The 18,010-nt window shown below is 37.8% G+C and overlaps 1 protein-coding gene across 1 annotated transcript in view; it reads right to left on the minus strand.

Annotated features, from left to right (window-relative positions):
- Positions 1–1,422: 1,422 nt before the first annotated feature.
- The window catches only part of LOC124166053 (coiled-coil domain-containing protein 174), a 543,217-nt gene continuing 526,629 nt past the window's right edge, over positions 1,423–18,010 (minus strand). The window contains exons 8-10 of the mRNA XM_046543649.1: positions 10,982–11,218; positions 8,572–8,784; positions 1,423–2,155 (exon numbers count right to left, since the gene is read on the minus strand). Coding sequence (XP_046399605.1) covers positions 1,680–2,155; positions 8,572–8,784; positions 10,982–11,218 — 926 coding nt within the window. The 3' untranslated portion in view covers positions 1,423–1,679. The remainder of the gene's footprint in view (positions 2,156–8,571; positions 8,785–10,981; positions 11,219–18,010) is intronic.

Consider the following 18,010-nt stretch of genomic DNA (forward strand, 5'->3'; position numbering starts at 1 on the left):
TACAGAATAACATAGCAACATTAAAAATGATGAGTGAACAGTTAAATTTAGACATTTTTACTGTGCATCAGATTTTGATGGATGATTGGAACATGGGAAAGATTTAACACTAAGAGTGATTCATGTGAGACCAGCCATTGCAGACAAGTGGATGCTTCACCATGGCAATGCCCCGTGTAAAACGGCCATTTTCATTGGTGAATTTTTGACCTCTAAATGTGTTGCTGTTGTTCCTAAACCCCCCTATTCACCTAATTTGAGTCCTTGTGACTTTTTCCTTTTCCTGAAATTGAAACATGCCCTATGACATCATTATGGAACCCTGGAGAACATTCAAAAGACCATGACCAACCAGTTAACCCTTTCGCGCCGGAAATCGGGTGGAGCCAACGGTCATTTTCATATGCAGAACACCTGACAGCTGTCGTGGATTTTTCAACGCAGATGACCGGACGTCGGCTCTGGCGGATGCGAGGGAAGAGAAGTGACTGCTGAGATAGAAATTGTCGGATGCATTCAGGCCCGGCCTGAAACCCAGCTTAGCGAGTCCTTAGGGCCACTCCTAGACAATAAAGCCCGACCCTCCCACTCATTTATGACCATCCTCACTGCAGGAATCCGTTGCATAGTAGATACGTTTTCAATAGTTTTTTCAGTGATATATTTTATTGCATACTGCTATGTTTTTATACTTTGAAATGAATTTTTTGTTTTGTTCTGTGCCCAAGCAATTTTATAAAGAATTTTTAGTGTTATAAATAACGGACCTCTGGACTTATAGACATATTACCTTATATTTACTAACTTTGTTGTTATTAATGCTAGAAACCCATTTAAAATTCCACAATGCATAAAAAACCGTTAGTAATTCTTTTAGAAGAGTAAATCATTTAAAATCAACTACAGTGTGTGGCTGAAAAAAAACACTGGTAACGCAATAAGTTGACTGTGGATTCGTACTATGATAGGGTTGGAGGGTGAAGTCCAGTGGCCAGGTTAAGGGAGGGGCGCACACTTTGTTGAGCTGGGCCCCAAATCTGAGGAACGAAAATACCCACGAAACTCACCCCCAAAACAGAGCTCCTTACAGAGAGGCTTAAAATATTCTTATGCTACTCGTAGCACGAAAACGTTTTTCTATTGTAGGCGCCGGCAGGAAAGGGTTAAAAGCCATTTCGAGACTTCCAGCGCAACTACCAAGAGTGGGGACAACACCTCCGCCAGTAAATAGCTGCCTAAGGGGACTAGTTTCAAGGGGATAACATTATTTTTTGAAACAAATAAAAACTTTAGTTATTACAAAATCAAGTCTCATTACTTTTCTAACACACCTCATATTTATGCATTAAACTAAAAAAATGACAGGCAAATCTGCCATCACTCCATTCACAAGGCACAAGGGTAAGTAAATCAAAACACACATTTAGGTTTCTCCAAATTCAAGCTCATGTTTATGAAAGAAATTACAATTATCAGAGATTTCTTCAACAATTTGATGCAATTTTTTACCATGACCAATAGCCATTCATCAAGTACGTAATGTCAGCAGAAGTTAGGTAGGAATGTAGTTTGAAAATTACTCCTATTTGTCATTTTAAAATGTTTCTCTCCATATCTGCCCTTATTGCTGAATGCATTAAGCTGGGTGATACAAAAAATAATTTTGCACCATTGTTACATTAAATTATATCTAACAAGCCTTTCTCTTTCTGCTTATCTCTGTCCTCAGCCTGTTGCCTTAGGTACGAAAGGCCAGCACTTATCGCATCATCCAAGGACGCCTGGCCCTGTGGTTTTGGCTTTGTCTTGCTTGCACTGGGACCATAGTAATCAAACGTAGGTGGGGGTGCAATTTCTGCACCTTTGCGCTGACCAGAATCAACTCCCCCTCCATCAAGGGATTCTTTATATGCGCTGCTGTGAGAGGGATCTGAAGGAGGATACTTTGGGCTGACATTCCCTTTTTTCCATTTGACTTGCCCACTGCCTTTCCCTCCACGGGACTTTTTGGACGTCGCTCTCAGATGAGATGTATTCCAGCCAGAGTCTGTGGCCATGAAATCATCCAAATCGTCCCCTTTGTATTCAGGGGGAGGCGCAAACTCCTGGGGCCGCTCCTCACGCTTCTTCTTCACCCATTCCTCTTGAGACATTGCTAGAGAAAATGACAAAACTCAAATTAGTTACATTAGTTACAGGGCACTAAAAATAAGTAGAGGGTTTTAAACTAATTTTGACACATTTCAGAATCGAAAAATTTCATTTTTCAAAGAAATATTTCGTAAACTTGTGATTTTTCAGCATTTTGCTTTCTTTTATGAAGCAAGTAATTGTGTTTTTATATTCTGGAGGAGGGAAGTGGCAGACCCCCTGGTCTTCCTCCTCACTAAGCCACTGCCTTAAGGACTTGACAAGAGAAATATGAATTTTTAAAATAAAATAATGTATTTTTTCAAGGAGTTGTGATATTTTTGACGCCTGCTAAGTAAGGTATCTTAGGGAGGCAGGGATGGGGTTTTAATGGGCTTTCACCTTCCCAGAAAATTAAATAAATGACTCTTTTGGATGAAATAACAAGGGAACCAAAAAATTAGGGTTTGAGCTACATGAATGCGGACTAAGGAAAGGAATATATGAGTATTTAAGTAATTAGGACTGATTGCTTTATGTCGTATCTCTTTGGTTATGAAAAAGTGTATCAGGAAGACCAATGTATATGCCTACGACGAATGTCTATTGTTGTCTTCCCTTTTCCTTTAAATGTGCCAGTTAATATACATACGTCTCTTCCAATTGCATGTTAAAGCTAAGTCAAGCCAATTCTTCCTGTTTTTTCCTGACTGTAGGTTGGGTTTGAGATTATTCAGGCAGTTATTCTTTGTGCATCCATTTTCCAAACACACTTTTGCTGCTTACTGGTGCATTTTGGGTGGCTGAGATGATCATATTCACTCACGGTCAGTTTCCTGTCCCTGGTATCTCTTCCCATGATCTAATATTTCTTGCTTACTCTATTAAAATGCCGAAAGCAAAGCAGACTATAATTCCTCATCGCAACTTAAAAGAGATAAATAACGATGATTTGCTTAGTGAAGCATGTACACTACCATGGTCCTCTATTGAATTCGTTGAAAAGGTTGAGGACAAAGTTGAAATTTTAAATAATCTTCTAACGTATCTTTTGGATAAATTTGCCCCGGAGAAATTGGTACGTATCTCTAAACCAAATGCACCTTGGTTGAATGCGGAAATTAAACAATCAATGTCAGCCCGAGACTTAGCCTTTAGAATTTTTAAGAGAACAAATGATATCAATGCATTCAGCAGGTACAAATGTCTCAGAAATAAAACGAAGCAGCTAATAAGGAATGCAAAAATTAAATTTTTTCAAACTGCTACTAAATCTAAAAATTCACCAACCATTCTCTGGAAGCAACTTAACTCAATCGGCATAGGTAAAAGCAAGAGCATTCCCAGCCCAACGAATGTATCCCTTGATAGATTAAATCAAACATTTTCACAGCCACCAAATGAAATTCCAAATGAGGACAAGGAGCGAGTCATACAAACATACTCCATCAAATCAGCCGCGACACATAACCATACTAAGAAGCTTACTTGGAAACCTGTGACTCAAATGCAAGTACACTCTGCGTTTAAGTGCATCAAGTCTAAAGCTCAAGGCTCAGATGGTATTCCCCTTGAATTCATTAAATCATTACTCTCATTAATTCTACCATACCTCACCTACATTTTCAACGCGTCACTATCACAAGATCATTTTCCCATTCAATGGAAATCTGCCCTAGTTAAACCCATACCAAAAAAGGGAAACACTCAAGATCAATTAACTTTTCGCCCAATTTCTTTTCTTTCAATCATTTCTAAGGCTCTAGAAAAACTTGTCCACGAACAAATCACTACCTTTCTTAAGCAAAATAAAATACTCAATGATTATCAATCTGGCTTTCGGCACGGACATAGAACCACCACTGCTTTAGTTAAAATAACGGATGATATGCGACGCTCCATGGACAAGAAAGAGATCACAGCACTCGTACTGCTAGACTTTAGTAAAGCCTTTGACTCGTTAGACAAAGACATTCTTGCAGCTAAAATCCATTGCATGGGTTTTTCTCCTTCTGTTGTTAAATGGATTACTTCTTATCTCTCTGATCGGAAACAGAAAGTAATTGCTAATAATTTGGAATCCTCTTGGATCCACCTTACTAGAGGAGCCCCACAAGGCTCCATCCTCGGTCCACTTCTATTCTCACTTTACATCAATGATTGCTCATCAGGACTAAATTGCAAGTATCACCTCTATGCAGACGATCTACAAATCTATTTGCATTCCACAGTCAATAATTTAAGCAATAGCTTGATGTCTATCAATGATGACTTAGCATACCTCCAAGAATGGTGCAATAATAACTTCCTATGCATAAATCCTAATAAATCTCAAGCAATACTAATTGGTTACCCAAGAATTTTAGTGAGAGTGCAGAGGGATAAACTGCCAAATTTACGTATCGCCGATTCCCCAATTTCTTTTTGCGATGAAGTCAGAAACTTAGGATTAATTATTGATCAAAATCTCTCTTGGGCATCACATGTAAATAAAATCACTAAATCTGTTAATCAATCACTTTATCCCCTATTAAAATTTAAATATGTCATCCCTACATCTCTTAAAGCGCAATTAGTATCTAATTTAATATTACCTTTATTTGACTATTCTGACATTGCCTACCAGGACCTTTCTCAAGAACTTAGTCTTAAGCTTCAACGTTCCATGAACAGATGCATTAGATTCATATTTAACTTACAATTATCGGATCATATAACCGATTATATTAATAAACTGTCATGGCTGAAACTTGACTCTCGACGCCGGCTGCATACTCTTTCTCTCCTATATCAAATTCTAAACACAAAAACACCCCCTTACCTATCATGCGAATTCAGGAGTCTTGACACTGTCCATATGACTAACACAAGAGGGAATCACAATCTTGTTATACCTCATCACCGAACTGTCATTTACAACAAATCATTTACCGTTACTGCATGTAGGGAATGGAATAATCTTAACCTTTCAATTAGGAACTCATCATCATTGGCATCTTTTAAGAGGAGGCTACACAAAGCACTTTTCACCTCACAACAAGTAGGTATACATGACACTGAGCAGCACCTGCGACAAAGTGATATACTGAATGCTTGTATATATATACATGTTATATTTTATATCTTAATTGCTTGTGTAATATTTGTGTATCCTATGTATCTCATGAACTATGTTGTATTTTGCATGTAACATGACATTAGCTTTCACTCAGTAGGTTTTCGCAGGTTTTTCACGCCCCCTTTCTTGAGTGGGCGTTTTCCTGCAGTGGGTTTTTTCACTGAAGGATATTACACCCTTATCCTCATATTTTTTCCCACCAACTCAAATCTTTTTTACACAAAAATGTCACATATAGTTGTTTATATTTTTTGACATTTCACAAACAGTGTATATTGTATATTCTTGGTACTGAAAACGTTTGTCTAATATTTTATAATATGCTTGCATTGACGTTATCGAGGGGTTAGGTGGAAGAGGGGACTTTCCAGTCTCAACCTCGCCCGAATAAAGGCATTTTATTATTATTATTATTATTATCATTGTCAGTCGAAGAAGGAATGCAATGGCCAATGGAGATTGCAAAAACTTGCCCAACTCTTATGGAAAGAAAAAAGATGACATCTCTGCATTCAGCCACCAGTAATTGTGCTGGTTTTTTGGCCATATTTAAGTACAAGAGGATAAATTCTGTACATGAAAACGTCGGCACCTGTCCTGAAAAGACTAGTTTGTAAAAATATGACCATGAGAAGGTGTGAAGGAAAAGTGCCTGATAATTAAAAAAAAACAGGGTACTAAATAGAGGGTTTTAAACTAATTTTAACATTTTTCATAATCAAAATATTTCATATTTCAAAGAAATCTTTTGTTAAATCATGAGTTTTTAGTATTTTTTTCTCTTATGAAGCAAAGTAATTGTGTATTTGTATTTTTGGGGGCTGTCCGGACCCCCACCCCCCCCTTGCTATGTCAATGGTTACCCGTAACTATATACTCAATCACTCCCCATCTATGGTTATCACCAAGAAATTTTCCAGGTATATCTCTGTTTTATATGTTACACAAGTGTGCTGCACCCGCTCCCAGTGGGCTACCCCTGCTCTTTTCAATGCAGGTCCACAGAGGGATAGGCGCGTTTCTAATTTTAAAATGTAGAAAAAAAGGCAGGGTCTTATGTACAAATTTAATTGGAATGTTCATGTACAAATAGAGGTCAAAGGACCTCTTCAAACACAGCATTGGAAGTAATTACACCATCCTCTGTTAAATGCACATGATGACTCATACTCACGTATCAACAGGAGACATGAATGTGGAATCAGCCACATTTTGATAAAAGTTATTTAAAGAATGCGAGATATTGTTGCAAATGAACAAACGTATCAGTTTGTGCGCCGTTAACGCCAGGAATATTTACCAGTTTTTGTTTTTTTGTTTTTTTTTAATTATTTAAAAACCAATTTTAGGAAACAATAGCAGTATTTAGGAAGTAAGGTATGCCGTCGCATGTTCTCTGATAAATTCTGTGCATTTTGGTACCTCATTTGTAGAGTTTGGTTGCGTATAAGTTGAGAAAAAGGTATCTATACAGTAGAAATAATATAGAAGATAAAGTATAAGGTAATCCATTACTGGCAAATTATTTGGGTTTAGTCTTCTTGGGATTTGCACTGGTTCAATTCGTTGTGTATCACCAACATTTCAATTGACAACTTGTACATCATCATCATGTCATCATGGTGAATAAATAATTTTGACTACAAATTATTTTGCCAAGCACTGGTGATGATGGACGAGTCATCCGTTGAAATGCTGGTGATATACCATGGATTAAACCAGTAGTAATCTCATGAAGACTTCACGCATATACAGGAACACCTCTTGGGTTTTCCACTGCGTGTAGATTTGGGTCACAGGTCCCAACGTTTTGATGACTAAGTCCACTATCATCTTCAGGGGTCATTCAATTCAATGTTGGGATCTGTGACCCAAATCTACACCCGGTAGGAAACCCGAGAACTATTCCTGCAGAGCATATTCTGGGAAAACTCAAATTCTTCATGCACATATGTTATATCTTCATCATCATTTGTCAGCATTCAATGTGTAAAAATTGAACATAAGATAAAATAAAGATGAAATTTCAAAATTTGAGACACAGGCAACGGTTGATATCTATTGATATGCCTATTTACTGAATAGTTTAAGGTGGCAGCAAAAGTTTTAACACTGTAATGCGTCACTGAAAAATACCAAAGTAACTGGAGTGATGCAAACTCTAAGGAGTTCTCTTCAAAATCTTATTAAAAATACAATGGTCATACTTCTCTTTCAGAATCTTTTTTCCTGAGCTTAAAAGGAGTGAATTTTACCAAGGGAAATAACATACTGCAGAGACCAATTTAACATATTCATGCATTAAAGTCAGTTTAGAGAAAAAAATTGACAATAAATTATCCATATAGGACACTAGCATAATATTTCAGCAACCAAATCGATACCTGCACTGCACAAACACTCAACAATTCCCCACCGAATCAAATCCGCTCATCTATTAGCCGAAAAATACAAATGCGCTCACTCATGGTATCCAGAGCATAAACGCTTACCTCCAATTCCCCAAGCTTTGGAGGTGAGCGTTAGTGCTCCGGACAACGCCAGCTGAGCGGATTCGTATTGTTGTGTATAGATGAGTGTATTTGATTCCGTGGGCGATTTTTGAGCGTTTGTGCAGCAGAAGTAATTATACATACACTCATGGGAAAACCAAGCACAGAATCTGTTGAAGTTAACATGAAAATTAGCACGGCTTTTGGTCAAAAGATGAGAAAATCAGTGTGAAGTGTGTAGCAGTCATTTGTTTCACTCTCGCTTCATCCGTTTCATGTTAACTCAAACCATGAGTCATGGAAGAAGACATCCATGGATGAAAAAACCATGGATGCAATATGAAATAGAGAAGTGAACTCAGGAAGAGACTTTTATGCTGGTGAGAAGCAACTTGACTAACTTCATTTCAAAAAAGTGTTTGTCGCAGTTTGTCGTTGGTCCTTAAGAAAAATAATCGATGGTATCCAGAGGGCATTTATCTTTTGTAGGAGAATTGAGGAGTAAATTCTATTTGTTTTGTAACTATGATATGTAGCACAATGTGGTAGATATTATCAATATGTATTAGTTAAATTAGAAACTGCAATAAATATTTCGAATTAATTCAGAAAAGTTACCTTAATGGCTTTGGAGGGTTTAAAATAAAACGAGGAGATTAGTTAAATAAGTTACAATAAGTTATGCATTGAAATATTTCCATTGAATTTTGTTTAGACGAATATTACTTACCTAATCACCTCGTCTCACTTCTAATCCCAATAAGCTAATTTGTCGCCAAGAGCTCTATTGAAATATTTGCCAATAGCTTTCTATGACCTAAAATAACTCACGGTCAGCAGATGAGGTGGAGGCTCCAGCCACCCCTTCCTTGCCCATGTCCCACGGCCGCACTGGAAGGGGCCTCTTCTCCAGCCTCTTCCTCCTCTTCTCCTCCGCCTCCTCCAGCTTGGCCTTCCTCCTCAGCCTCTCCTCCTCCTCTGCCTTCACCACTTCGGCCGCTTTGCAATCTGGCCACACTGTCAAAGTCTCATCTTCTTCTTTTTCTAATCCAAGCAATAGAAAAAGGTGAGTTAAGTACGACTGAATGAATGCACAAAATATCTCTCACTCACTCAGTGTATCAACTGGAAGGTTAGATTGGTTTCGTGAGGGTAGAGCTCATCCCTGACTAGGCCGCAGGTGTGTGTACTTCACAAATTCAGGGAAGGAGTAGCAGTTCCTTTCCCCGGGCCATCACACAGTTTTAGGATTCCTGCATGAAGGTATCCAAACGCTTGAGCCGGGATTTGAGCCTGGGACCATTAAGTCGGCATCAAAATGCTCTACCCAATACACCAACCCTTACAAAATGTCAGTGCAAAGAAGAAAATTCCATTATATCTCTTTTGAAAATCGTTGAATATTTCAGGGATTCACTCATAACATACCCCGAAATGCTTTTTTTTATAGTTTTAACACGAAAATGGAATCGAAAGAAATTATCATCAACCAATACTCTAGTTAAGAATGAAACAGATTAATTTTGCAATCTGACATGTTTTTTAGCATAAATGTAGCTTTAATCTCAGAAACAGTGGTTGGCAGTGTGTTTAAAGTCTCTCCTATGTTAACAGCCTTGGATGTATATACTATATATATATACATACATCCAAATGCATACACTAATATATACATGGATGTGTATATTACTGTATGCATGCTGCACATCTACGTACATTAAGCTCAATTCAAACACTCTTCCATTCTTTTCTAAAGAGTTAAACCTTCTATTCTTACGTTAGTAATGTCAAAAAAGTAAGCAAACTTGTTAATCTCCCCCCTCTCCAACTTCTTACTTAACACTTGAATATACCCTAAAACTCTTAAGGGCATATGAGAATTTAATTTTAGACCGATGTTTTGAGGGATAAATGGTAATATTGCATATTTCAGGGTTCAGAGTTTTAGGCAGGGCCGGATTTACCAAATGTAACGCTATAGGCACCTCTCCATTTAGTGCCCCTCCTCACTTGAGCCCCCCCTCTCTCCCCAATTTTTACGATAAGGCATAGCCACTCGCATGAGGTAAGGATCGGAAAAAAAGAATAAACAGATATACAGCTGACAGCATAAGTTTATGGTTGATTTTTATGCAGGGAAAATATAGAAAATTCTATTTAAAAAAAACAGCTTGGAGTAAAACTGTATGAAACAGTTTAACTTTTATGCAACTAAAACACTTTACGAATACCATTTCCAAAAATAATGTCTAGCCTTAATTCATACAATAAAAAAAAAGTATCCTCAAAAATAAAAACAATACGTACTGGTGTAACTGAATGACCTGCGGTAGCACGAAATATAGTTTAAATGAGTGGCGTAATTATGGGGGGATGAGGGAAATAGATCCCCCCTCCCCAAGCCTCAGAGAAATAAAGAAAATATTTAAAACTATTGTCTAGTTTTGACAAATAATTACTGAATTTACTCAAAGTGAAATTTTAAGTGCCAAAAAGATATAAAATGTATTTCCAGGCATGTAATTTTTCAAAAATTTTCCCGGACCCCTGTTGCTCGGAGGGGGGGGGGGGCCTCACCCCCAGACCCTACCATCCCCCCCCCCCCAAAAGCATATACCTAGTTACCCCACTGGTATAAATGAACTAATTTTAAAACGCTTGAAGAGCAGTGGTACGAACTACATTTTCAATTGAACAAAGCCTCTAAAACGCAAATACTCTCAACAGAATATCTTCCTGCAATATCTTTAAGAGAAATTAAAGTTGAGATTAAAAATATGAATGAAGACATAACGGGGCCTGCCTCAAGCTCAACAAAAACTACTTCAAAAGTTTCCTTCCTGTCTTATTTTTGGCAAATTCATTAATTATGGCATCGCATATTTATAGTTCTGCTATAATCCCAACTTACCACATTCAAAACCCTAGCAAAGAGGGCACCTGCAGGCAGACGGAACACACATTATAGGCCTGCTGACGGTGGTGCCCTTCGAGGTGCCTCCAGTACGGATCATCGTCGGTTGCCTAACAGAAGGCACCCCTTGGACTGCGACGCCCCTATTGGCACGTGCCTATTTTCCCTTACGGTAAATCCGGCCCTGGTTTAAGGGGATGTTCAAGTGTTAAGTAAGCACTCCTCGAAGAGGTGGGAGATTGATGAGTTGGCTTCCGTTTGCTGACATAAGAATGCAAGCTAACGTAAGAATGGAAGGTCTAACTCTGTGGGTGGAAATAAACGTACCAGGTGGCTTTTCCTCTTCCTCTGGCTCTGGCGGTAGTCCCTCGCGGGCCCTTTTCCGGGCCCTGGCCGCCTTCAGCCTGGCCGCCATCTGCTCCTGCCTGCGGGCCCTCAGCTCCGACGCGGCCGCCTGCCCTTTCTCCGTCTCCGCACGCAGCTTCCGCAATTCCTCCTGCTCCGCCTCACGCGTTTTTTCCTCTCTTGAGAACGCATAGTATGCCACGCCGTGAGAGCGGACCTCTGAAAGAATAGAAGCACATGTTAAGGAGGTCCAAACCAACACTAAGGACACAGGAATATTCGTACCATTGGAATCTGCCGGGGATAGCAAAGGAATTCGGTAATATGTACGCCGGGTTCTAAATTGTACATCACAGCCTAAGTAACTGTTTATATTTTTAATGTAATTTGTTTTTTTAAGAGAGAGTTTCTTCACCAGGCATTTTCATGGCACATTTAATACATTATTAAATTAAACCTTGCGGGGGCGCAGCTAGGAATTAAGGCTGGGGGGTTTAGGAGCAACTAATACCGGGTGTTTGGGGTACGGAATACCCTCCAGGATAAGCGGTGGGTGCGAGATTAATAAATTGCGGAATTTTAAGATAAATAGTTCAAAATGGTGAGTTTTACGGCTTTCTGAGGGACATTTTATCGATTCTTAGATTATTCTATTAGAAATGTCAATCCAATTAAGTAATATGGATTAAAATTAAAAATTTCTCTGAGCTCTGGGGGGGGAGGGGTTTATCCCCCAACCCCCCCCCCCTCGCTGCGTCCATGAAACCTTGGTCATTAATAATTTGGTTTATAACGGGAAAATATCTGATATATTAAGGATTACTATTTTCTTTAGACGATTGATTAAAATATGGCTCGCCTAAGCCATATTTATTTTCGAATTTATTCAACTGAGGGTAAAAAATTTCTGGATATTTACCACAATATTTTTATTAGCTTCAAATTTTTTCTCGACGCAGAATTTCTGGGAAAAATGGGCATGTCTCAATGATTATATTCTAATTTGCTCTCGGGGACAATGCATTAACCGTGCGCGCTTTTTTCAAACGAACTAATGCTGTTAGCCATATGGCTACGGTGGGTGGAAATGGGTTTATACATGAAATATGATTTTATGCCTTTCGAATAATGTGGGTAAACTTTTCTCGGCATTCCCACCGGGTTAATGTTTTTATAACGGCCAACGTTTCAAGTACCGTCTCGGCACTCATCATCAGGGCTGAATATTGATTTATTTAATGTTTGGTTGCTAAGTCTCATTGTTGTAATAAATTTAGTTAAATAAAAATAAATATTTAAAAAATAATAATAAAATAAAATACGATATCAATTCTTTTATCGCACCTATAATAAACAGTCTAATTTCCTTATGTGGCCTATTTACATAAATGAAGTTCTTTAACTGTAATTTCGAAAAAATATTGTCAACTACATCAAGATTGGCTATCTCTGTGACTGTAGGTGGCGTTAATTTTTGATTTTATAGTATAGATATTTATTAATATATATTATAAATTATATTGCTATATTATTATATTATTATTATATTAAATTATTAATTATATATCATATTCATTTTTTAATATTCAGCCCTGAAGATGAGTGCCGAGACGGTACTTGAAACGTTGGCCGTTATAAAAACATTAACCCGGTGGGAATCCCGAGAAAAGTTTACCCGGGTTTATACATGTTTAACTTTACTTCGATCCTTGTCCAACACCCTTCAGAGAATTGTTATACGCCTGGATTGCGTCTTCTCGGGACGACGGAATAATGAATAGAGAGAAATGTTAGAGGAAAGAGGAGGAGGACATGAGCAATTAATTAAGGCAGCCATAGGGGGAGGAGGGAGTTATGGACGGAAATAAAGGCGAGAAAAAGGGTTTGTGTTTACAAGATGAATGGGAATTAGGGCTGAGGGGCGCGAAGTGAGTCAGGGGAGGGGGTTGATGTGCAATCAATATTGAGAGGGGGGTGAGTGAGAGAGGTCTTTGACGAAAGTCTGCGGGTTTTCACGCGCGTTGCCATTTGGATATGAAAAGGGCTGACCTACTGCAAGGGCATGGCAAGGGGAGGCAGGGAGGGAAGGAGGTTCGTATTCCGAGAGTGCCCACCGCGAAAGAAATGAGGCGAAAGGACAGGAGAAAAATTTCACCTCGCAAGTTTTTTGGTTTCCTTTTCCTCTTTACTTATGGATTTTTCAATCTTTCCTCATCTTAATGTTTTTTTTTCATCTTGCCATTTTTAAGTAACCTACAATGATTTTCATAACTTAGTATCTTGTAGCTTGTTTCTCGTCTTTAGTTGGGAGAGTTTTTATTCCACAGTAGAGAGACCTATCAACTAAATATCTGCGCACCGGCTGAGCATGGATGTTTTCGAAATTTAATAGTTTTTAACACCTTTTCAGCGCATATAAGGACTGTGTTACCATTAATTTATTATATTTCTCAATACTTTTTAGCAACTCAACCTACTTAAACTGTGTAAATCCCCATTTCCATTCAATGACATCGAATATCGTCGTTTCGAACAAGTGAAAAAAAAACAATATTTACCTACTTTATTGGTAAACTTCTTTTAATGATGGCAGTCAACCTTTTAAGCATGTACTCTCGCTTTCTCCCCACTGTAGCCATAAGTTATTTTTTTAGTATTGATCGGAGGGTGTGATAAAATGCCAACAATTTTTCCACAAATTCAGAAATTTGTAAAAATAAATTTGACTACGCATCAATACATGCTAACAATTAGATAAAAAAATGATAGAAGCACTTTAATATTGGTGGGTAGAAAAGTGAGAAATAAAAATAAAATAGTATAAATCATACACGGGCAAATGAGCAGTAAAATTACGTTACATTTCTAGCTAAATTTCCGGTTGCTATAATCATTTTTGTATTCATTGTATGCAAATATCATGTAGTAGCCCTTTTTCGCTAAGAGTGTGCGCGTAAACTATCCAAACAAAGCATCATTTTCATTTAATTAAATAAATAAAGCCCAAGTTTTTACGAGTTTAAAATATAAATACAATGAAAAAATAAAGTTGATAAATTATGATAGCAGTTCACCATCTTGCTTTCCTTTCCTACGATGATATTACATTAATTTCTCAATTTAATTTTTCAACTGAAATTAAAATCATAATTTTTGCTCAATGACCTCGAATGCCGAATTTCAATACTTAAAAACTAGATCCAATAGGACAAAGAAACTTGGAAAAGTTAAAGAGTAAAAAAATATGAAAAATCGGAAGCAATTTTCGTACCTAATTTTAAGTGTCAACAGCTAGAGAAAGTACCACATTGTCCATAGGCATTAAATGCAACCCCTAATCTACCCAACGCTCCAGCAATGAATCACCTCACGCATTCGTTCTATTCTTCGTTCGAACTAGCGACTTCGTTTCTTTGTTTCAACGATGTCGCATTTCGATCCATAGCTACATCAACTCTTTTGAAAGACACATTTTCACTACCCTATGAGCGCATATCGATACTTTCACCGCACAAACGCTCAACAATCGCCCACCTAATCAAATCCGCTCATCTAGTGCTACTAGGGCTACTATAAGAGGGGATTTGATTCAGTGGGCGATTGTTGAGTGTTTTTGCAGTCGAGGTATCGATGTACGATAAAAATTTTCATTAATTTCTCACATTTAACAAGAACTCAGCCTCGGAAACCCACGTAGACAACCCCTTAGGTTACAGGAACGTACCCGTTTTCTGGACAACCATTACAGGCGAGCCAAACAAAACAACACAAATGGTAAAGCGATTCTCGGCGTAAGCAATGCATAAATGAAAAAAATGTTGAAATAAGCACTTCCGGATTGTGCGTCCAAATATTAGGCACATCTGAAATTCGACCGATCGTGAGGAAAAAAAAAATAATTGGCACGCCTGAAAAAGAAAGATCATTCATGTTAACGTTTCCTATCGATCGTTCATAAATATTTACGAGAGATGGCGTTCGAATACACCGCCGCCACGCGGAAAGCAAACTAATTAATGAAGCCGTCAAATTCACTCGGCCTGCGTAACAACTCTCGTTCCTGAGTTCCATTGTTCAGTGTAGTGAAGATGAAAATGGGAGATGTCAACTTTTTTGACGCTGTTCATTATTTATTTATCGCCGACCAATACGCGCGCAAAGGGAGAAAGGCAGCGAGCTTACATCCTCCGTTTGACTTTTATTCTCACGCTAAATTCGAGGGAAATTGCAAATCTAATGACGCATGAAAAAATATGAAAACATATCAGTCAATGAATTTCCGTAAAAAAATGTTCGGACGGCAATAAAGGAAAAACGGCGAATTAGCAGAACTACATTGTCACGGTAAATCGTTTCCTCGGAAAAGACTGTGAGAGGAAATCAGTCATAAAACCAAAATGTGGCTCGACTATGAAGTCCGTTACGTACGGGACTCGTAACTTGCACAATCTGATGTATGTACGAAGGCGCAGTCAAAATTGCGTCGTGTAAAGCGATGAATTGCTAGAACGCATACGAGAATGCATGGGCGTGAGACGGCAAAAATATAATCCTGTTTCTAATTTCGCAAGTGCATTCGCGGAATTCCACGCCAGGAAGAGAAATGAATGCAGTCCTAACCTGTGCAATTACGCGCCCCGTGTAAAACGGCCTTATGAATCTACACTAAATGCTCGCTTAATAAGCACTTCGGCGCTTAGATCATAGAGTTCAGCTTTTAGCTCAATTTGTCTCATATTTCCATTTACCGGCGTCAACATAGAAGTCTTCCTTCAGCCAAATGACTATCAACTGCACATAGAAACAGAGTAGATAAATAAGTATAGAGAATAAAACAGAGATAAAACAGAGTAAATAAATGGATTCCCAAGGAGAAACATCTGAATTTATACGAACGCATCAATATGATTTCAGGAATCGATAGTTGATATCCGACGGGTGGAAAAATAACAAACCTCAAAAAGGATAATGAATTATGAGCAGATTTGTTAAAGGATCATTACGGAAGTTCATCCGCTGATTAGTCACGCTATAAAATATTATCTTTTCGTTGGATACGGGTAGCTAAGAGACTGGAAATCAAAATTAAATACGGTTATTAGAAATGATAAATGAAAGAAGAACACTATGCGTGAATATAAAATGAATGCACCACTTTATGAAACTAATTAACTTTTTTGAACCCTTAATCGTTATTTTTTGACAGAAATTTACATCAAAATTAGACACTACCACATGCTCTAACTATAAAATCAACTCATACCTGCATAAAATTTCATCTGACATTTACAATTTACTTCTCAAATATAACAAATTAGTGCCATAAATAATAAATATCGGTGACATGAGCTCTTTGGATGATTAAAAGACTCGGATGATGAGTATACTGCTCGCATTACGACGCATCGCGACAGTCTGGAGAAATTCAGTCCTCTACATTGTCTCATAATAACTACGAAGTAAATTCGTTGCAGCAAACAGCCAGCAGCCAGTTCTGCACGTCCATAAAAATTGTACCCTAGAGTACGTATAAATATTAACATATTATTACATAGTTTAGTAATGTTACTAAACTATATAATAAAATACTCTATTTCATCCTAGCGTTTGTCCCGCGCTATTGCAGGGTCCCCTGTTATATAATAATATACTATGTAATGTTTTTACCCACAGTAGAGTATTTATAAGTATATTGCATGATATGCATGCACAGCCTCTACGGCCACATCACAAATACATAACGTTAAACACTTTTTCCTTCTTTGAATATGATTTGAATCGCCACTAAAAATGACGTCCTTAAAATTAATGCCAAAACATTTTTCGACAAAAATATTTATAAACAACAAAGTAGCAATTATGTTAGGTAGTTGACTTCTTGTGGGATTAAAGTCGGATTTCATGAATTCGACTAGAATAAAATTTGGATATATTAAAAATTATAACATGTAATATATGAGTATATTCAAATTTTGGTAATCCAGCTTGAGAAACAAAGTTTATTATGAAGTCATGAATCACTGGGTATCATAAATAAATAATTTGCGAATTCCGTATGCTTCTGAGAAAGTGAACAGTATTCAAATTTTGTCACAGTGTAGAGTCAAAGTTCAGCTTAACGAGGGACGGATATAGTGTTTCGCTTTCTCGTGATTATGGAACGCTGTCTATCAGTCATTATTTCTAAAAAAAAAAAAAAACGATTTCAACATGTCCCTCAAGACCTTCCCAACATTTCGCCGTTCGCGAATTTTTGCGCTTTCTCCGCAGTGTTGTATTTTCACGGATTTGTGGAAAAGAGTGAACCAACGATTTTACTGCGTAAATAAAGTTTTTTAGACGTAAATTAATTTTTGAACATTTCAATGAAGCTATAAAGGAACAATAGCTAGGATGAGTAGCAATTACGTGAGGAGAAGGGTTTTTTTTCACGCCACCAACGTCACAGCTTGCTGAATTCGTAAAAAGTAGTCACCACCTCAAATCATTATCTCAAGGTCAGCAATGTATTAGCTAGATGAAGAAATAACATTTGCTCGCGCATGTTTTGCATGAAGTGGTTAAGATGAAATACCATTGAATGAAGAGTTTTCCTTTTTACTTTTTGCGCAACGACTAATTATAATCATTTTCAACTATAATAATTAAGGAGACAACATCATTATGATTCAATAATTATTTTAATATTGGTTAGACGGATATTTCAACTGAGCTCAGAAGGAAGGCTTGTGCTTTGATAATTAATATGCATTCTAATACAAACATCATGCTTCACTCAACTCCGTCCTGATATTGAATTGAGTATATAGTGTAATTGGTGGGTATTTTTATTTTTTTTCACGCTTAACCCGTGATACCATTGAATGCGACTCGCGTGCGGATTTTCACGCGAATTCGTTCGCGCTTTCACGAGCAAAACCGCTCCAGCGACCTCAAGTGGGAGGAGTGGCATGTTCGTTGAGTGACCGTGTTTGTGGGTCGAGGTCGATAAGCGCGGCGAATGCACCTCGT

The sequence above is a fragment of the Ischnura elegans genome, chromosome 9, assembly GCF_921293095.1.
Source record: "Ischnura elegans chromosome 9, ioIscEleg1.1, whole genome shotgun sequence".
Taxonomy (NCBI): Eukaryota; Metazoa; Arthropoda; class Insecta; order Odonata; family Coenagrionidae; genus Ischnura; species Ischnura elegans.